This window comes from Gadus chalcogrammus, chromosome 21 (assembly GCF_026213295.1).
Source record: "Gadus chalcogrammus isolate NIFS_2021 chromosome 21, NIFS_Gcha_1.0, whole genome shotgun sequence".
NCBI classification, from domain to species: Eukaryota; Metazoa; Chordata; class Actinopteri; order Gadiformes; family Gadidae; genus Gadus; species Gadus chalcogrammus.
In genome coordinates this window covers 10,178,660-10,200,649 of record NC_079432.1, presented here as the reverse complement: position 1 = coordinate 10,200,649, position 21,990 = coordinate 10,178,660, and the positions used below count along the sequence as shown (strand labels likewise).

Genomic DNA, 21,990 nt, shown 5'->3' with positions numbered 1-21,990 from the left:
CCCCCCCCCCGCGACGAAGTGTCCTCTTTTTCACAAACTCAAATCTGGTCACCCTAGATTAGCTCATCATGTTTATCATTTTGATGTACAATATGTGTATTTTGTGTAAATATTGAGGGAGTAGATGCAGTTTATACCCATTACTTGGTTTCCATTTTTTGCTTAGAAAATTCTTAGCACACTATTCCATTATACTTCCTATTTTTTTGTCTTTCTATGTCATTGTTTGTGCGAGCAGATAGAGACCGGTGTAACACCGGAAAGGGAAGAAGAAGTGTGAGAAAGAACAGTACTTGCCTTGCTTGCGGGTTTGCCAGTAATAAGAAGTATGCAAGGGAATTACTTGCCCTGCTCGCAGCAGTGCAACTAATTACCATGAAGTAGGCCTACCGGTTATTACCAATCACCAAAGTTAATTAAGGTGAATTATAATTTACTTGAATTTCTCGACTGGAATCAATACAGTAGTATCGCTTGTCTAATACAAATGCTTGTATTTAGATGGCCTTTAGAGGGCGCCATAGACTAAACTGATGGGGACTTGTAAAAAGTAGCTCTATAAATGTTCTTATTAAACACCGACAGCGAGACCTAATCGAAAGGACATAAAGCGTTACATTCACCGTGTTAAGTGTGGTTAAGTGATGGATGTGGATCAAAGATTAGTTTAGCTCAAAGATTTAGTTAACACGTATTGCTTGGATAGGCATGACACCTTATGTTTTGGCATTATGTTAATAGTATTGAGTGTAATTTGGTGAGCTTTATACTAAAGATTTCTGCAACAAAATGCCCCTGTTTGCTTTGATTTGAGCACCTATAACATAGCGTTCTACTTCTGTTCAGTAATAACGGTTACTTTTCTTCCAAATGTATGGACGGACCCTTTCACACGTCAGATACAAGTTAAACGTCAACATATATTTCGATTGAATACAAACTGCAAAATAGATCATATGTTTGTGTTCTGTTAGAATAAACATTTCGAAGAAACAGTCAACAAATCAATTCCAATACTACAAGAAAAAAATATCCCATTTGTTGCAACCTTCACTTGTTGACGCCTTCATTTACGACTCACACCAATGACAGGTCGGCATATGTTCCAAATATGGTCTGACATTTTCTTATGCCCGCCTTCTTTGTCGATTCGACCAATGAAAACTCACGGAACCCATTCCCGGCTGCCGGGGATACAAAATCCAGAACAACAGTGACAGTATTATCGATTAATACCCTCCAAAGATTAATCCCTGAGATGAGGCACTAAGGGATTTTAATCATAGATGCAGACGTGTTTTTATTTTAGAGAAACAGTTGACACGACAGGTGCCATATAGGCTGCCGGTGAACAGGAATGCGTTACGGGGCTCAATTTTCTGGACGGCGGCGATGGGAGTCGACGACCCCCGCAGGGTAGGAAAAGACCAAGGAGTAAAGATTAGGAAGGTAGAAGTTACAACTGCGTGAGGGAAACGGACTTAACGAAGGCTGTGTGCAACTTCGCCTGCTTCGAGTGCCTTTAAAATCTGACGTTTTTCAGAATTTCACCGTAGGTAATCAGTAAGAAACGCGTAAACGGTGGGATTGTCCCAACAAAAGCAAATTTGCTGCATTGCCAGCAACATTGCTCTTATTAACCACCTGGTCCCTTGTGTAACTTGATAATGTGAAGTGCGGGTTCTTACTTTTAAATGTAGCCTATTGATGTTATTGCCAAGGGAAACCGTTGATTTGGAGTATATCAACATGTACCAGGAATACAACGGACAGACAATGAGGATTTTTTAACCCCGCCGGCGGTCTACTACTGTCACTTGTGTTGCGCTTGGGCGCGATGACCGGGCCGAATTCCCCCAGCCGGTCCGGCACGTCGCCGGTCAAGCTGAGCAGGCACGGTCGGTCCAAGAGCACCAGCTCCCACTGCCTCCTTCGCTACGGTACCGGCGGCGGGGAGCAGTCGTCCGCGTCCCCGGCAAGCAACAGCCCCCGGTCGCCAGGTGAGGAGGAGGAGAAGGACGGCGGGGTGCTCTTCTACGTGAACCGGACCGGGTTCCCTATCGAGACCCTCACCTGGGAGCGCATGTGGACGCACGTCGCTAACGTGCATCCCGAGGGCCAGGAGATGGTGGACAGGATTCGTAACGCTGCATATCCTCCTAAAGTAAGCGGGCTGATTACTGGTAGATCCTACTATATCAATTTAAGTGGCAGGTGATGAATATCATGTTAAATAGCGTTTCTCCTGCGTAATAACGCACGGCAGACCGACAGACCAACAGCAGCTACCTCTACAGTGCTGAAAGTATGCGTGCATCCAATAATTATTATTAAAATAGACAACGCCTACTTAGACTACTTTTTACTCATATTAGCCTACTACCCCTTCAATGTAGTCTACGTCCGATAAGACCGACTGTTACAGATGTATTTAAAATGTGGGAAGCAGTCTATTTGTGATTTTACTTTTTTTGTGAGAGTTCACCATGGTTGTGGTGGTGGGGTGGGTGGGTTTGCAATAGGGTCGTTTGGTCGCGTGTTTTTTCATTGTTGACTGACAAGACAATAGCAGGATGGATGAGTGTGTGGCAGCTCAAGTTTCATTCAGTTGGCCGAGTAAAGCTGCGTTTTTTGCAGAGGTGAGCGTGTGTGTGTGTGTGTGTGTGTGTAGGTGTAGGTGTAGGTGTAGGTGTAGGTGTAGGTGTGTGTGTGTGTGTGTGTGTGTGTGTGTGTGTGTGTGTGTGTGTGTGTGTGTGTGTGTGTGTGTGTGTGTGTGTGTGTGTGTGTGTGTGTGGTTGTGCCAGAAGCAACCACCAGTACAAGTCTGTGGTTGCAATGGGAAGCTCCCAGGGTCCACCAATATAAGACTGTGGTTTTATTGGGCAGCTCCCAGTGTCCACCAATAGTACCTACTGGGAAGCGGAGGGGGACAGGTTAGGAACACCACCAGTTATGAGATTAATAGCATTGTTGACCGCCCCTCTCTCCTTTAGCCACGTTTGACAGTTCTTTCCAAATTAAAGCCATGTTTCTCTCTTTCCATGTCAACATAGAACGCCTCTAATGGCTAACAGTTTGTGAATGCTGCCGGGCCCAAATGCAGATATGTAACCTGATAACTGTGTGTGTGAGTGTATGCGTGTGTGGTGTCAGCGTTGCGCAGTTCCCGTGGCTACAGCAGGTGAAACACTGGCCCGGGTGTTAAGCTAACTTTAAAGGATTAGAAAGGTGCAGGTTAAGTTAGACAGGAGAATGGTAGAGAGAGCCAGAGAGAGAGAGAGAGAGTGTAACTGGCACCTTTTAAGGTTAATATATATATATTACATTGATATAACACATGTGTATGTTCTTACTGATAATAAAAGGACACATGTACGCAGCATGTATAATAATAATTGCGAAATAATGTTCAAGGGACATCACATTATGAATTGTTAAAGTATTGTAAGGGCTTAGACTTGGAGAAAGAAAAACCTGTGGTAATCTGTGACGGTTATGAAAAATGCATTAAGTCACCACTACACAAACCTCACAAACACACATACTGTGGCAAGTCCTGTGATTGGCTAAATGTTGAGGTGGTTAAACAAACACTGGCCTCATGGCGCCCCCTCCCACCGTGCCCTCGTTAGCGGTCTATAAAGGTTGGCACCGTCACCAATTAATCCCCCCTAATGGTGGATAATCTGTAGATAGCAACAGTTGCCTCGCGCGGGGGCCTCAATGGGGAACAAACACACACACGCGCACACACACAAACACACACACGTAGAAGCAGAATGAGAACTGGTGGCATCTAGTTCGGCTAACCCTGCTGACCCTGGCCAAGACTAGCTGGGTGTCAGAGAATAATTTTTTACACCAGTCGCCTGCTAGCATAGTTCATTAGCATGCTATTGAGTCAGCCTGACATGTTAAACAGAATCAAGTATCTAAACATGCCAACATGTTAACTATGCTAACATCTTCTACCTTGATAGAGAGAAGTCTGCTTTCCAGGACTATTTTTAAAAGACTGCGATAGGCCTCAGTGAATGCAATCGTATATTTGAAACACAGACTAGGATGCATGCAATCGGTAATCCAGCCATAGGATCCTAACCCTGGTGTTGGAGGGACTGGAGCTACTGGTTCTCTGGGTAGACCGGATGATAAACCTTACGTTATCTGACCCATATCATTGTGATTGGTCAGGAGGATTTCTTCCTGAATCATTGACGATAGCGTGGGTGTTTGAATCTCTTAAGCTGTAGTGCTGTGCCGGAGAGGTTTTCTGTGTGTTGGAGTGCAGGGAGAATCTCTTAAAGGCAATCTTCCTGTCTAAAAGAATCACTGAGGCCCCATATGACACCATATGCAGAATATCTAAACATGCTAAAAAGCATGAAAACAAGCCACACTGCCCAGCATGCTGAATGAATTCCCTCACATGCTGCGTTCTCTTACATTCTAGAACACACACAGGTGTGCACGAGGTGTCTGGGACCTTCTTTTCGTGTAGTGGTAATTTGTGGTGCGATTTGTTTCTTCCAATCAATATTATTGATTGTCTAATGAACAAGGTAAACAACAGGACTTATCTTGACCAATGGCTGGCTGAGAGTGACGGACACCTCCTTGTGTTAGAATAATGAGCTGTCGAGACACAAGAACCATGAATTCATACAAATAGTATGCCCTAGGATATCCTTTTAAGCGATAGTAAGAAACATGATCTGTGTGTGTGTGTGTGTGTGTGTGTGTGTGTGTGTGTGTGTGTGTGTGTGTGTGTGTGTGTGTGTGTGTGTGTGTGTGTGTGTGTGTGTGTGTGTGTGTGTGTGTGTGTGTCACTATCATTTATAAAGACATAATAACAAGACTTGCGTTTACATTTATTTTACATTATTTACATTTCTATTTGGTATACTGTTGTTCTTGTTCTATTTATATATTATTTATTTTCTCGAATGCACCAATTGGGAAAGCTTACTAAAAATTTCGTTGTACCTCACTCGTGCAATGACAATAAAAGGCTTTCTATTTCTATTCTATTCTATATCCAAAACACCAATCAAAACCAACAAATGTAAACGGCTTGTGTTTTATCCAATATCCCTGGCCGGGGCTGTTAGCCTACCTAACATGCTAGCATACACCCAACATGAGCTTGCTCACTCAAACCCAGTTAAACATGGACTCCCGGAGCCCCTCCAACCAGGAGAGACCAGCAACTGTTAGTGCCTAGGGGGAGATATCACAAGCTGGGCATCAGGTTCCTGCTAAAGCCCCCGGCTCCCCACAGGCCTCACCGGGACAGCTGGTGACCAGAGAGAGAGAGGATATGAGAGGAAGTGGGGTAGGAATGGAGTTGGGCTGTTATAAAATAGATTGAGAGATAATGGGATACCTACTCGAAGAAGGACAGGAAGGTTGGACTTTTGTTGTGAAAATATATCCATGTCTATTACCAAGTCCATTAATTATTTAAAGAGTCCGTCCCTCGGCAGTTCTCTATCAACGTGTGTGCCTGTTTCTGATTGGCTAGTCATCTCATGATTTGGCCATAAGGAGGAAGAAAACATTTAGACAGTTAGTGTTTACAAGCGGACATTGGCCGAGCTGTGGGCCAGGTTGGCAAGATGTGCAGGGCTTGTACATCCAAATGCATCATGGGATTTTTTGTTTCTCATTCTCCGCCATATTCCAATGCTCTTATGCTAGAGAGAGAGAGAGAGAGAGAGAGAGAGAGAGAGAGAGAGAGAGAGAGAGAGAGAGAGAGAGAGAGAGAGAGAGAGAGAGAGAGAGAGAGAGAGAGACTAGTGTAACTAGTGTGCCAAATCCTTTGACCTCTGTTCACCTTTGTTCATCTGCACCTCCGAAGATAGAGGGAGTAATGAGATAGAAAGAAAGAGAATAGACTAAAGATTAAAGAGATCAGGATCTCTCCCCTGCCTGACCCATCAGAATCAGGTGTGTGTGGTGTCTCTGTGTGTGGGCGTGTGTGTATGCATGTGTGTGTACATGCTTGTGTTTGTGTTTTCTCTCTTTTTGTGTGTGTGTGTCTGTGCATGTGTGTGTTTGCATCAGTGGATGTGTCTGTTGTAACAACTGAATCAGGTCTTCAACTCAAACCCACATCTCTCTGGAGACGGCTGAGGTCACTGTGAAGATTCCTCATTTATTACACATAGCTTACACAGACATGTGACTGTCTGCTACACATGAGCCTCTGTTAACACCAAAACTACCGGCTCTTTATATTCCTATATGAATACATTGATACCGATCAATTACATTATTATGTTAATCCCAGATCCCTGTTCAAACCAAGCCCGGTGTGAATACTAATCCAGGCATTGAGACAAGTGGAAACACTCAACGCACATATTCACACACATTTAAGCACATTCACACTCACAAGTGAATTTTTATACAGAAGTAATTTAAAAGAAATGCATATCACTGGAAAATACACAAACAAATATATCGCAAGTGTGGTCAACTCACTACACACACAAAGGCACGTGATCTATCAGCGGTATAATCATTGTGTGTGTAGTCCCTCTGGTCAACAGACAGGAATTGTCGGTTGGTGAATGGGCCTGAGTCACTTGTTTTTCTTTCCCAAAACTTCCCGAGGTTAGGATAAATTTTATGATACCACTGATTTCCTCTCTAACCCGCCTATGACTAGTTTTCAATTGAACTTTTTAAAGTTTATTTTTAGATGTTCGGAAAAAAAAGTTGCATAGTTGAAGCCGAAATACAGCGTAAAGATCCGATCCGTTACTTCTACATAACCTCATGCCAGCCCATGAAAAAGTCCCACGTCTTAAAACCTCAGGTTAGGGAAAAGCTCAAGTCAGCGTTTTCGAATATTTTAATTGATAGTGCAGTTTAGTGGATGTGTTTTGTTTGTTAGAACGGCAGTTTGAACTACATTTGTGCTTGAGTGATGGCCGATACAGTTTCAAGGTGCAGTTTTACAGATCCGATAATCCTGTTATCCCTTCCTCCTTGACAGAGCAGGAGTCGGTACTCTCAGTCGCAGTGCATCATGGGATATTGCGAGAGATGGCGACCACTAGGCATCGCCACCAACCACTGAGTTAAATGCAACAACATATTCAAACCCTGACTCTCAACTCACCATCTGTTCTTATCCTCTCCCTCTTCTTTGCATTCTCTCTCTCTCTCTCTCTCTCTCTCTCTCTCTCTCTCTCTCTCTCTCTCTCTCTCTCTCTCTCTCTCTCTCTCTCTCTCTCTCTCTCTCTCTCTCTCTCTCTCTCTCTCTCTCTCTCTCTCTCTCTCTCCCTCTCTCCCTGCAGCATACTGTGCCCTCTCTACCAAACTTCAGGCCATCTATGTCCGTCCCAGACTGGCTGCTCTCCGTCCAGAATTACATGAAGACCCTGCAGTATCCTCGACACGTGCACGGACACACACATACGCACGCATGCATCACACACACAATCACACATGCACAAACCCATTCAGACATGCACACACACAAATGCCGAAAGAATTGGATGTATAAACATCCATGCACACACACATATGCATACACGAATACTTACATACACACACACACACACACACACACACACACACACACACACACACACACACACACACACACACACACACACACACACACACACACACACACAATTCACGGTTATGAGACGAAAGTTGAAGGGAGGTCTTTGTCAAAGGGAATCTAAAGTATTACACACACACATTGTTCTTATCATGGGGAGGGAAGCTGTCAGTTGAAGTTAATACTTGTCTGACTCTAACAGTAGGGGAAGCCACTGCAGACCCGGAGAGGGTTATGGTCAGAGGTTATTGCGGTCTGGCCTGAGAAAAGGGACACGGTTGTCAAAGGCGAATTATTAAAAAAATGCCTGTATCGTCTGCCTGCCTGAAGTGATGGACAGGAAAGACACAGACAGACAATTGATGGATGCACAAATTGAGACACAGACTGACGTGGCAAACACACAACAGCCACCAACAGCCTGCATAGATACAGGCACATAGATGAATGCTATAAGCTAATCTGATGATCTATCCAGATGATATTGGCTGAACTTGTCCCTAACAGCCTGCGTAGATACAACCACACGGGAACCCAGTTCTTTGAGATCAAGAAGAGTCGACCGCTCTGTGGGTAAGTGGAACCGAAACACACATTCATCCACACACCGCCCGCCCCTAACACAGTCAGCCAGGACACTCAGAGTGGTCCACTTATGTATTAGTCATACCGATGGTTACTGTGTGGGGTAGACAGGAGTGGGGTGATCTGAAATGGTGCGTTTGCTGTTTTTGTGCCAAGGTGGGAAGTTATTACGGGAAGTAATACAACACTAGAAAGACTACTTATAGATAGACACTTATTTCTGATGGGCAGGGACAACTTGTGTATTAAAAATATAACATCAGTCACTTAAGGTTTCATTTTCTAGATTTTTTTTGTTAATAGTGGAATACTTAGGTCATTTTCTACCTTGTCTTTCTCTCTTGCTCTCTCTCTCTTGCTCTCTCTCTCTCTCTCTCTCTCTCTCTCTCTCTCTCTCTCTCTCTCTCTCTCTCTCTCTCTCTCTCTCTCTCTCTCTCTCTCTCTCTCTCTCTCTCCCTATACCTCTAACCCTCTTTCCCTCTTTCCCCTGCAGGTTGATGGAGACAGCGAGGGAGATGATCAGAGAGTCTCTGCCAATCAAATGCCTGGAAGCCGTCATCCTGGGCATGTATCCTTTACCAGCAACCTGAATATATAAAAAAATATAGTTTATATATTCAACCCCCTGCCCATGGATACACCCCTGGTCTTGGCACTTGGCCATACTCTCACACACACACACACACACACACACACACACACACACACACACACACACACACACACACACACACACACACACACACACACACACACACACACACACACACTTTCTCTCTGTCTCTGTCTGTCTCTCTCTCTCTCTCTCTCTCTCTCTCTCTCTCTCTCTCTCTCTCTCTCTCTCTCTCTCTCTCTCTCTCTCTCTCTCTCTCACAACAACAAACGCCCACAGTGTATGCCTGCACACACACACGGATGTATACACACTCTGTCTCTCTCTCTCTCTCTCTGCCTTGCTCTCTCTATCTCTCTGTCCATCAATCTCTCTCTCTCTTTCATCTCGCTCTCTCTCTCGCTCGTCCTTGCTGTCTCTCTCTCTGTCTCTGTCCATCTCCCTCGATCCCTCGTCCTCTCTCTGACTCTATCTGTCTCTCCCTCTAGTTTGGAGGCCAGAAGGCTAGTTTGTGATCTGCGGGTGAAATCAATGAGACATTTTGCTCAAATGGTTCTTCTCCAGCTCCGACAGAATCTCGTTGCTTGGCAACAAGCCCTCTCCAAACTTAACCCCCCGCACCCCGCCCCATCCTTTAGGGCTTGATTTCAATCTCTGAGGCTGATGGTCGTTGTAACATGAGTATAGTCCTAAAATTTAATTTCTCCTTAGTCCTAAAATACCCTTGAGTTGGTGTACCACTACATCAACACCACACGTAGTTTATGTGTTATTTTGTTTGTGGTTCTCTCTGCTGCTATGGTGTCAGAAATATGATCAGTAAATGGTATTGGAGGTATTGGATATCACAATATACTGAGACAATTTGCAAGATAATTTTTTATACATTTAGTGTTGGGAAGCTATTGTTGCAACTCATCATTTCCATACTTAATATTGTCGTCCCCAGATAAAAGTTATGTGGTTCTATTATTATGTATTTTATTTAAAGTTGTGTTTGGATAAGATTTAGTTTTGCTGCCTTAACATTTAATGTGTGAATGCGTAATCTTTGCGTAATTAATTAATTAGCATTTAAAGAGCATGATTTTTTGATTAATTTACTTGAACGAGATTGAGGGACCTGTGTGAAGAAAAGAAAAAAGCGAATCTGGTGTGGAGAAACAGATAAACGTTAAATCAACAAAGCTGGCTAGCCTGGAGCAGCCATTCAATCATTAAACCTTCAGCCCTTTCTTGGTGTTTCCCTGGCTTTGCCTGTGGGTTGGATTAGTGTCTGTCCGTACCGGGATTCACTCATTCATCCCCGCTTCCTGCCCCTCTGAGAGGGTAACACAAATCGAAGGCTATTTAATTATCACCGGAGCGGAGGAGATTGTTTTCGATGGTCGAGGACTGAGAGAAGGAACAGAGCTTCTGTACGTCGAGTAGATCCCGGTTGAATGCCTGTGTCTGTCTGTCTGTCTGTGTGCCAGTGTGCACAGGAAGTGTCACCTTTTCCCAGGTGCCCAGGAGCTGGCTGACTGAAAAAGATGATCAGCCAGGCCCCAGCGAGAATTGAACTCGCGACCCCTGGTTTACAAGACCAGTGCTCTAACCACTGAGCTATAGGGCCCTTGCTTGTAAAGAAGGTGGAGATACTCCAATTTAAATATCCCAAACACTCAGTGGGGGACCACACCCTGTCTGAATACATACCAGTGAGTCACCAGCTTCACACCTCAGTATAACATGGCTCTAAACCACATAGTAAACACTGATGGAATTTTTGAATAATTAAAATTGCATAATCATTATAACCACATCTTCTCCCGGCTCAGGCTGTGAGAGTGAGGCTGGTTGTTTCCCACTTCCACCCCCCACCCCCACCACCACTTGCCACCGTATGTCTCAAGATATATTACCGCCTGAGGAGAATTCACGGTGCATAGCGACACATTCTGCGTTAGCGTTGCAGCCTTCTCACACTGGCTGTCTCGTGTCAGACGCTCGTTTGGTTCAGTGTAAGAAACCCCTCGACACCCAGTGACAGTTAATTAAAACTGGTACAAAAAGGAAATAATTAAGAGATAACATACATTTCACCGAACCACAAAGAGAAGGAGTACAACTTGATATCCATTTATTCCTTTCTTGGCATAGCATTGTTTATCACTTATAGTTAATATTTCATAGTTCTATTTATAGTTTTTAGACGGACAGGAATGACTAGGAGATCGATCAAGGTCATTAGAATCGTGTGTGTGTGGTGTTTGATTGTGTGTGTGCGTCTGTGTGTTTGGGTCTGTGTGTCAGCCTGGTACACTGCCTCCAAGAGCTGTGTGATGTCGCTCGGATGCGGTTGCCGCGGGTTACCGAGCGGTCACAGCTCGTCTCCATCTGAGTCAGTATGTAGGGCGGGGGATGCTCGGCCAAGGTGGGCTTCCAAGAGTGGGGAGGAACCAGGGCAGCACACACCGGTTGTCATGGCAATGGAAAACTGGAGGGGACACAGAAATCCAGTAGAGCAAAGAAGTTTTGGCAGTCGCTCTTAGATATGAAGGAACGTGTATGTGTGCGTGCGTGTGTGTGTGTGTGTGTGTGCGTGTGTGTGTGTGTGTGCGTGTGTGCGTGTGTGCGTGTGTGTGTGTGTGCGTGCGTGCGTGTGAGGGATAAATAGACAGTAAAAGTAGGAAGGCTGAGAAGTAAGGGAGATATGATTGGCTTAGACTGCAGGTCTATCAGAGACATCCCTTTTTCTATTTTGAGTTGTTTTGGTCCTTTTCAGGGAAACAGGACATATGCATGCATCATTCTATCACTGATTAACTAAGCAAGTTCTTTAAAAGGATAAATACAAGACAATACCATCGGGGAAGGGTTAGTCTGTGGTTAGTGTGGTGGCTAGTCCGGGGTCAGTGGGGGCTCTACCGTTAGACATAATGACCATGTACATTGCTCTACTGGAGCTGTCAGCAGTGCTTTTTAAAAGCAGTGTTACCTAACAGCACTGTCAGCACACACATGGATTATAACAACCACTGGCACGATCACACTTGTTCATGCGCACACACACACATCGGTGCATGCACACACAGAAATTCCCAGAGTACAAACACTATGAGTTTTAGTGCTGATGATGAGGATGACAGCAAGCACGTTAACAGATAGTTACCAGTTTGAAGTTCCAGAATGACTTCAGTAGAGCTGTACAACAGTACAACTCCTACTGGTGTAATTCTCTTCATTAAGCAATGTAATGATAATACTGGTTGAAGACTCGGGTTGTACTTGGTAGCTCCAAACATCCACCAGTAGGAGACTGGGGTGGTACTGGGCGGTAAAGCGGTTGCACAAAGACACACTATTTCTACAGAAGCAAAATCCATTGATTTCACTGCAGGCCCTGCTGTTTAAGTGCAGGCCTGTTAAGTGTGAGATTCAGCAACACTGTAATTAGACTTGTGATGGCTAAGGCTACTTCCTGTTGTGGTCCTCCACATTTAGCCTATTACTCTCACCAAGGCTCTGCCATGTTCCATACTGAGAGAGAGAGAGAGAGAGAGAGAGAGAGAGAGAGAGAGAGAGAGAGAGAGAGAGAGAGAGAGAGAGAGAGAGAGAGAGAGAGAGAGAGAGAGAGAGAGAGAGAGAGAGGCCAAAAATGAGGTAGGGGAGAAAGAGAAAAGGAAGGAAAGGAAAAAAAGAAAGAAGGGAAGATTGATGGAAATGTAGAGAGGGTAAGAGGGAAGACCGACCGAAATAATAAAGAAAAAGAAAGAAGGAGAATAAAAGAAAAGAATGAAGGGACAGAAGAAAGTAATGGTCTGGCTGGCCATTACCGCGTCTTAAACGGATCAGTTAAATATGGGAATGGGTTAAAAAATAGAAAGAGACAAACAGACAGGGATACGGAGAGGGAACCAGGCTGACCAAAGTGAAAACATATTCTCGGATTAAATTAACTGTGCCCTATGACCATGAAGGCTATCATAGGACCTCATGGTACTTTTGACTCTGATAACAAGGATGTGTGAAGGAAATTCTGCAGGCTCTGAACAAAATGTATCTGATACATTTCAATGTGTTTATTACATATTTGTTTTTTATATATATATTTATATATATTATTGATTTAATTATTGCATGAAAACAAAAAGTTAGGAATAGAATTTAAGAGAAGCCAGGATGGACGTTGGGATTAGGATTTATTGAGAGCAGCGGATGAAAGTAGTCACAGTGAGTCATCCATTGTGATGCTGGGCCTTTGCATTAATCTCTGACAGTTGACTAGAGGTCAGAGGTCATAGCAGTTGCGAGAAGCTCTTTCTCTTTCTCTTTCCATCTCTTTCTCTCTCACTTTCTCTCTCATCCCAAGTCTAACCACAGCTCCGCAACAACATCCTTGGCTGGAGAAATGAAAGCTCAACAGATTGATCTACTGAGAAGATATATCTTGTGTATCTTTTCTTTTTTTCCATACTTTCCAAACTAAAATATCAGGAAATGTGCATGGTTCAGCATATCGTCGACTTTCTGGAGTTGGTTCAACGTTTTGCAGGGGAAAAATCTTCACAAATACACAGTACATATAATTAACCGTCAAAACGGGTTACAATTTATGTTGATGGCCGTTTTAAAGTGTGTGTGTGTGTGTGTGTTTGTGTGTCTGTCTGTCTGTTTGTTTGCGTGTCTGTGTGTGTGGTTGTGTGTGCGTGTGCGTGTGTGTGTGTAAACAGGGTTGTAAGTGTGATCGTGACACCTCATTGTGCGGAATGTGCGTTTCATGCTACTCACACACACACACACACAGAAAACCTTTGTCTAGCTGTTCTGGATGTTTAGTTTTGTTATTGTTGTGCTTTTATGCGGTTTGGGTCCCTGAATGGGAAATGATTCAACCTATTTTACACAAAGAGAGAGTGAGAAGGACATTTGAATGGGATTAGAGCAGGTAACATCAGACATTTATCAGATTTTGTTTTGGAATGGCAGGCTTATGCCTTCTATTTATGACTGCTAGCCAATATTCAAACTGAGCTGAGAGACTCAGACTCTGCCCCTGCTGGTGAAAATGTTTCTCTGTTGTATGGTGCTGGAAGGTCGTGTTAGACGTACAGTGTTTCTAACACCAGGTTAGATGGAGAGTCTGTCAGTTGAGTTTGGGCAGTTTGTGCTGAGAATTGTTTTGAGGTCAGAATGCAGACGATGAAGCACAGAGTCACTGATAGAAAAGGAGACCAAAGTCACAGATTGACAGACGGACTCTGGGATAGACAGGGACAGACTGACAGACAGACAGCTGGATATACAGAGACAGGATGTAAAACAGATGCTAGTTTGTCAGTGAAGGAGAAAGTTCTGGGTGGATTCAAGGGAAGAGAATGATTGTAATTGTATTTGATGGGGACTTTGTATTTGGAGGGGTTTGTGAGATTGAAATGTTAAAATAGAAGAATGGTTTCCATGAAACGTAGCAAGTTAGCTAGCCCCGGTTAAGACTGAGATCCACAAATATATTTATATAATATATTAATTACACTATTTCAGAAACCCAAAATAAAACGTTGATCCATTGAGGATGAGGATAAACGGATAAAGTAGGTTCTCTATTGCGTATCAAGATTTGCATTTGGATTTAAAACAGACCAGATGGTATGCTGAAAAAGAGATGCAGAAAGCCCGAGCCAAATCTCAGTTTGTGTGTGTGTGTGTGTGTGTGTGTGTGTGTGTGTGTGTGTGTGTGTGTGTGTGTGTGTGTGTGTGTGTGTGTGTGTGTGTGTGTGTGTGTGTGTGTGTGTGTGTGTGTGTGTGTGTGTGTACCCAGGCGGGAATACAGGCTACATGTGTTATTATGGGCAAACCCATACAGTGTGCTGGCCTGAAGAGGTCTGCCACTAGTCTACCACAACACACAGAGTCACCATCTGCTGGTAATACTATCTACAGTACTCATTATAGTATCCTCCGCAAGCACACACACACACACACGCACGCACGCACGCACGCACGCACGCACGCACGCACGCACGCACGCACGCACGCACGCACGCACGCACGCACGCACACACACACACACACACACACACACACACACACACACACACACACACACACACACACACACACACACACACACACACACACACACACACACACGCATACAGACACACACTCATACAGACACACACTCATACAGACACACACTCACACATACATTTAGTGCAGCTTGTCATAGTTTTGCTGTTCTTTGAATGTGACCAGACAGATCCTTGTCTCTCTCCCCCCCCCTCCCTCCCTCCCCCATTTCAATCCATCCCTCCTTCCCTCCCTCCTTTCCTTCATCCCATTTCTCTAGTTATATAAGAAAAAGCATCAGATACATGTTTTTATACAAATAAGTAGTTATAAGTATTTAGTAAATAAGTATTTATTTATACACACTAATTGTATCCTTCTCATCTCTCTCTGGCAGTAGCCTGTCCGCATGTCGAGTTTCAATTTCTGCCGACGTAGATCGTTCTCGGCTATTCCCGATCCAGAAGATCCCAATGTGACACTTTGAAAGCTTTGGCTATGGAATGCGGCCCAAACCAAAGTGCTCTTGTCCCAGCATTACCCTGCCAGAGGACAGAACCTATTGGAATGCAGCCCGTCTGCTCCTAGCTACAGGGATTCGACCAGATCGACCACATTCCACCAAGGCTCACTGCTGCTGCTAAGGCCCAATCCCATTCCTACCCCTTACCCCTTCCCCTTACCCCTCCCCCTTGTTTTGAAGGGGTAAGGGGTAGAAATGGGATTGGGCCTTAGCCTCATCTGGGCTGTCAAGAGCTGAGATTACATCATGCTAGCCTCTAGTGGTTTATAAGGTGAAGCTGGGCTCCATCTCAACATTTTCTGTTGTGTACAAAGGAAAGAATCCGTGCGCAAGATGCCCTGAGCCCTGCGTGCTCCGAAATGATCTGTTGCTGAGTCGTAGGGATCCAGATAGGAGTTCAAGATTGGTTTCATCATGGCAGATGATGTGGTTTGGGTTGCAGTGAACAGCACGACAGTGAATTCAAATGGGAATCTTGAAGAGTGATTGATTGGCAACATCAACAAAGATGGCCTCGCCAGCCCCCGTGACAACGGGCCCTGCTGGGGAACGCTGACCACAGGCTGAGAAACCACCTGTTGAAACTCCCCCTGTTCTAACACAATACATAACCGAATCCAACCAGTACAATAGTAAAGCACTCGCACACTGCCCCCAACAAACGCCGACAAACACACACATGGGAATAGTGTGCTGCCCGCGACCGGACGTTGGCTGTTGGCTGTTGAAGTGTCTCGATGGCAAAAATGTCGGCCAACTTCGGACCAACATTCCGAAGTGGCTGGGCCCTACAGGGTGACGCGAGCCACATGTTGGGAACCCCACCCGCGCTAACCCATATCCCACCGATACGGCGACAGAGTACTCCTTAACGGGGGCCCTCCAGCTACCTGACCAACGGGCTGACCTCCCTGGAGCGCTTCCCCATCAGCTTCAAGACCCAGTTCTCGGGCCACTGCTTCCACCACGTGGTGCTGGGCGTGTACTGCAACGGGCGCTACGGCTCCCTGGGCATGAGCCGGCGCCGCGACCTGATGGACAAGCCGCTGGCCTACCGCACCCTGGGCGAGCTGGTGTCGGAGTTCGAGAGCTCCTACAAGAGATACCAGCACACGCTGAAGAAGGTAGAGAGACACCCGCAGAGACTGGGGGAAAGGGTAGAGAGAGAGAAAGAGCTCCTACAAGAGATACCAGCACACACTTTAGAAGGTAGAGAGACACCCGCAGAGACTGGCGGATTGGGTAGAGAGAGAGAAAGAGCTCCTACAAGAGATACAAGCACACACTTTAGAATGTAGAGAGACACCCGCAGAGACTGGCGGATTGGGTAGAGAGAGAGAAAGAGCTCCTACAAGAGATACAAGCACACACTTTAGAATGTAGAGAGACACCCGCAGAGACTGGGGGAAAGGGTAGAGAGAGAGAAAGAGCTCCTACAAGAGAAACCAGCACACGCTGAAGAAGGTAGGCAGACACCCGCAGACACTGGGGGAAAGGGTAGAGAGAGAGAGAGAGCGGGAGAGAGAGAGGCTACTATTGGTTTAGGTAGAGAGACACCAGCGGCCACAGGGGGAGACCAATAGAGAAAAAGCAAGAGCTCCTAAGAGAGACACCAGCAGAGGCTAACACTTGGGACGGTGGAGAGACACCGGTGGAAAGTGATGGAGGGTATAGAGAGGGTAGAGAAGGTGAAAGGGGTGAATACAGTCAATGAGAGTTTGAGAGCTTGTACCGGGAACAATAGGCTGGGGAAAGTGTGTCTGAATAGGGGGAGGAGGGGTGAGAGAGGAGGAGGAGGGTGAGCCGATAAGTAGGGGTATAGACAGAGGAAGGTTGGGGAACCATATCCTACTAAGGAATGGAATGGATATACACAAGGAGGGGAGAGACCAGGCCACAGACAGAGAGAGAGAGAGAGAGAGAGGTGAAGAAGTTGACTGATTGTCGAGTTAGAGTGACGAAGGTCTCTCACTCAGAGCTGATAATTGTGTTTGTGTGTGTCTGTGTGTTTTGACATTTCCCTGTATTTTTGCTAATGGGCTTTCTGTGTGTGTGTGTGTGTGTGTGTGTGTGTGTGTGTTCCTGTGCGTGTGTGTGTGTGTGTTCCTGTGTGTGCTTGTGTGTGTGTGTGTGTGTGTGTGTGTGTGTGTGTGTGTGTGTGTGACAGGTGAAGATTGGCCTCTACGTGCCCCATGACCCCCACGTGTTCCAGCCCATCGAGTGGAAGCACCTGGTGCTGAACGCTGCGCGCCTCGGCGTCCACGACATGAGGAAGGAGCTGGAGAAGCACGGCCGCGACATGAAGATGAAGGTGGGGCCAACACACACTTACTCACACGTACACACATACGACTACACACTGAAGCACGGCCGCGACATGAAGATGAAGGTGGGGCCAACACACACTTACTCACACGTACACACATACGACTACACACTGAAGCACGGCCGCGACATGAAGATGAAGGTAGGGCCAACACACACTCACTCACACGTACACACATACGACTACACACTGAAGCACGACCGTGACATGAAGATGAAGGAGGAGCCAACACACACTCACTCATACATGATACACTTACGCACACACACACACACAAACACACACATAAAAAATGAAGATATAACCCCAAACTGACATATTCACAAATGATGCACACACATTCAACGCATACACAAATACACACATATAAACACACGCAAACAAAAGGAGGTAGCCGTTCGCAAACTCAACAGAGCATGACATCTGGCGGAAAGTATTCAGAGAGAGAGCGGGAAAGAGGGAGAGAGAGAGCGAGAGCGCTAGCAGTTTAATGAGAGAGAGAGACAGAGAGAAAGAGAGCTGAAGGTAGAATGAGAAAGAGAGATCAAGCAGTATAATGAGAGGGAGAGATAGTGGTAGAGAGAGACAGAGAGCCAGCTAGAGGACTGAACTGAAGAGGAAAAACAATAATCCCCTTGGTTTGGGTGTTCTTGTTATTCTTATTCGACCCCTGACCTTACTCTAAATCTGTCTCCAGCTAAATTTGAACTATGAGTAAAGGCTAGACTGTGTGTGTGTGTGTGTGGGTGTGGGTGTGGGTGTGGGTGTGGGTGTGCGTGTGGGTTGGTGGGTGAGCGGGTAGAGATGGAGAGTAGATATTGGATGAACTGCCAGTCAGCAAGATATGTAGGTCACTGTGATTGCAGCTGTCTCACATATACACACACACACAGACACACACACACTTACATACAGACGCACACACACACACACCACACATGCACACATACAAATACACATTCACCTACACACACACACATAAAAAGACATGCATTCACAGCCAAAACTTTGCATCTATTTTTAATAAACAACATAGTTTCTGTGTTTGGGCTTGTACTTGTGGGTTCCTGTATGGGTGAATGTGTATAACTCGTAACTTGCATCTCCTCAAACCAAGCGCTTATCCCGGTGTTGAGAGGTTAATAGTAGCTTCAAATGATAGCTATTACTTACTTACTTACTTACACACACACACACACATCACAGAAACCCATAAAATATATCCACAGACATTCGCATACAAATGTATGTGCAAATACACAGACAAACCCACAGAGATTTCCCTTTAAAACACAAATACAAAGACATGAGATACTGTATGTACTTTCATCTCTCTCTCTCTCTCTCTCTCTCTCTCTCTCTCTCTCTCTCTCTCTCTCTCTCTCTCTCTCTCTCTCTCTCTCTCTCTCTCTCTCTCTCTCTCTCTGCTACCCTCAGGGTCCGTAGCAGTTGGCTCTTGACCAGCTTTCCAGAGTTTAGTAGCTAGATGTTAAAATGCTGTTTATCTTATAGAGGGACGTTGCACAGCAATACAAACCAGCAGGCAAACAATTAAGGAGGCAAATTGTTTGAATTTGTTTCAAATTGTTTTTCACTTTCTTACCTCGCGTTTCAACGCCCATATAACTTGCTGTAACAAACTTTACTATTTGCATATGCAATAGTCTTGACAGAATCTAAATATTTTCCTCAGCACTCAAAGTATTGTGAGGTTAGTTCCCATTCCCGTCCCTAATGTGGATTCACATTTGTCTGTCGCACCCATAATATTTACATATTTACTATGCACCATTGTTTGTTTATTTGTTTACTTATATATTTTGTTATTTGTTTGTCAGATCCTGAAATCGTCCAGTGCCCAGTCACCCATCAAAGAGCGCAGTCGGGGGAAGTCCTTATCGCCACGGAGACGTCAAGCCAGCCCACACCAGCGCTGCGCACACCGCAGAGACAAATCGTACGTAGTTTTACAACCCATAATTGCTCATCCATCCTCTCTCTCTCTCTCTCTCTCTCTCTCTCTCTCTCTCTCTCTCTCTCTCTCTCTCTCTCTCTCTCTCTCTCTCTCTCTCTCCTCTCTCTCTCTCTCTCTCTCTCTCTCTCTCTCTCTCTCTCCTCTCTCTCTCTCTCTCTCCTTCTGTCTGTTTAGCCCTGTTTCTCTCGCTCTCTCTTTCTGTCTCTTCCTATTTACATTTCTTCTTCTCTTCGTAATATTAAGTTAACACTAATGTACTGATGCACATAAACATACAGTTACAGTGGGTGTGGGTGGGTGTTTATGTGTGTGTCTTGTGATCACTATGCTGCAGCTGTTGCTGCAACACAGATCATTTTACGAGCCGTAATGCAGCTGACAGTGTTGATCTAGAGTAGCCTCTGCAATAGCTGCCATCTTATTTTTTGTTATTCCTTCTCGCCATCTGTCTCGCCCCCTGTCTGTCTCTCTTTCTCTCTGTTTCTCTATCGGTTTGTCTGTCTGTCCGACAGGCCAGGCTCAGTGGACCGGAGGCCAGCAGAACTGAGCACCCTCAGCGACGGCTACCAGATCCGGATCTAACCAGTCCGGAGTCTAACATCCCTCCAAGAAATAGAGGGAATACATTTGTTTTTTCAAACTTTACTTGGTTTTGTTGTGTTCTTTTATTTATCATGTCGCTCTACATCCCCTCAAGTCAACAAAAACGACCATCCCTGGAGCAGTGTTTTTCATATCCATCGCCAGGGGTTATGATTCCCTCACCATGGAAACAGAGTGATAAAGATAGGTGGGTGGGATAAGAGCTGTCTTAGTTTACCTGATGTTCATGTCAAACATCGACAACGCAACAACAAGGATTTTAATATTATTATTGTTGCCGCTGCTTTTTAAAGCTTCTTAAGGCCGGACTTTAGCCCTTAGATTAAACATCTAGTTTTGAGTGTCAAAGAGAAGCAGTATTTCTAAACTAGTTGCTGAAGCGACCTTGGTCTCTACTTGAACGGTTTAGGCGGTAAATATGGTTAAATTCTAGTCTAAGAAATCAGGACTCGTAACAGAGATTACTGTGTTATACCTTAAAAGTCCTGCCTAAAATAAACACACAAAATACGGCTTAAAAAGCTATTGAACAGCCAAAACAATGTTCAAAAAAACGTTTCTTTCAACTCCGCTGGTATCTCGGTGGGAAAGCGATTTGTAAGGAGAAAGGAGCAGCATGTCGATAAGAGGATCAACGGTGCATGCTGGGAAACAGAAAACGAGTGGAGCGGGTGACGGCAGGCAGGAAGGATGAGGAATGAGGGCAGATGTAGAGAGCAAGAGAGCAGGGGGCATGAGAGAGAGGGAAAGAGAGAGAGAGAGAGAGAGAGAGAGAGAGAGAGAGAGAGAGAGAGAGAGAGAGAGAGAGAGAGAGAGAGAGAGAGAGAGAGAGAGAGAGAGAGAGAGAGAGAGAGAGAGAGAGAGGGAAAGAGAGAGAGAGAGCGGGAAAGAGAGCAGGGGGCATGAGAGAGGGGGAAAGAGAGAGAGAGAGAGGGCGGGAAAGCGAGGCTTGACTGCGGGAGAGCAGAGTGGGCACTAAACAGACCGAAGCAGTGGAGCACAGAACCTTAGACCAGGCACTGCAGCAAACCCCCACCCTTCTTAGCTCTCCTCTTCCCTAGCTTGGCTCTCTGTATGCCACAACCCGCTTATTATGGGCTGTCAGGAGACGCTTGCCCCCCTGCCTTTTGTTACTAATACCACGGTGCTTTCTGCAAGCCCAAAATAATCTGAGAGGAGAGGAAATGACATCTCTTATCCAGCCTTCCAGAAGGAAGTGGGAGCTATAACTGTTAACGGCTTAATGTGTGTGAGACCGGCTGTGAAATGACAAAATACCTCCGTCAAACACACTTATCCTGTACCAAGCAGAGGAAAAGAGCATTATAAAACCCTTAAGGTCCAAAACAAGTTCAAAGGAAAACTACAGACAGGATTTATTCAAATTGAATACGCGTTTAACATGTTGAAAGAAAAGTATTTTGCAGATTTTTGCTCATGTCATGCTCATGTTAAAACTATGGCCACAAATGAGCTTTGTTTGATTCGCAGCTGATCGAGCCAATCCCACTCTGTTGCTAATGCTGAGTTATCCTGTGATTGGTAGCCAATGGATAACATCTTCCAGAAGTTAAAATGTAGCATATATATATCATGGTTTTTAACCTTTCAGCATCTACATGTAAGCAGCATCACATTAGCAAAACATTTCCGCGTCACTTTTTTTAGCATTAGTCTATCAGCATTAGCGTATTTGTATTAGCTTATTAGCATTATCATATTAGCAATAGCA

The 21,990-nt window shown here is 45.1% G+C and overlaps 1 protein-coding gene and 1 non-coding gene across 2 annotated transcripts; one reads left to right on the top strand and one right to left on the bottom strand.

Moving 5' to 3' along the window:
* Window positions 1-62: 62 nt before the first annotated feature.
* Window positions 63-21,054, top strand: vash2 (vasohibin 2). Its single transcript, XM_056580822.1, has 8 exons — window positions 63-2,164; window positions 7,308-7,396; window positions 8,096-8,152; window positions 8,658-8,732; window positions 16,241-16,478; window positions 17,522-17,665; window positions 19,519-19,637; window positions 20,168-21,054. The coding sequence occupies exons 1-8, from the start codon at window positions 1,838-1,840 to the stop codon at window positions 20,235-20,237; spliced, it is 1,119 nt and encodes a 372-aa protein (XP_056436797.1). The 5' UTR covers window positions 63-1,837; the 3' UTR covers window positions 20,238-21,054.
* On the bottom strand, window positions 10,320-10,392 carry trnat-ugu (transfer RNA threonine (anticodon UGU)). The gene has a single exon. It is a non-coding gene; the product is annotated as a tRNA-Thr (tRNA).
* Window positions 21,055-21,990: the final 936 nt, after the last annotated feature.

Bases quoted from the DNA above. Each gene is read 5' to 3' on its own strand.
- vash2 (XM_056580822.1), top strand. From the start codon at position 1,838: ATGACCGGGCCGAATTCCCCCAGCCGGTCCGGCACGTCGCCGGTCAAG. The intron at 7,397-8,095 runs GTATCCTCGACA...CAGCCTGCGTAG, and splicing joins AATTACATGAAGACCCTGCA to ATACAACCACACGGGAACCC. The intron at 8,733-16,240 runs GTATCCTTTACC...GGGGCCCTCCAG, and splicing joins GAAGCCGTCATCCTGGGCAT to CTACCTGACCAACGGGCTGA.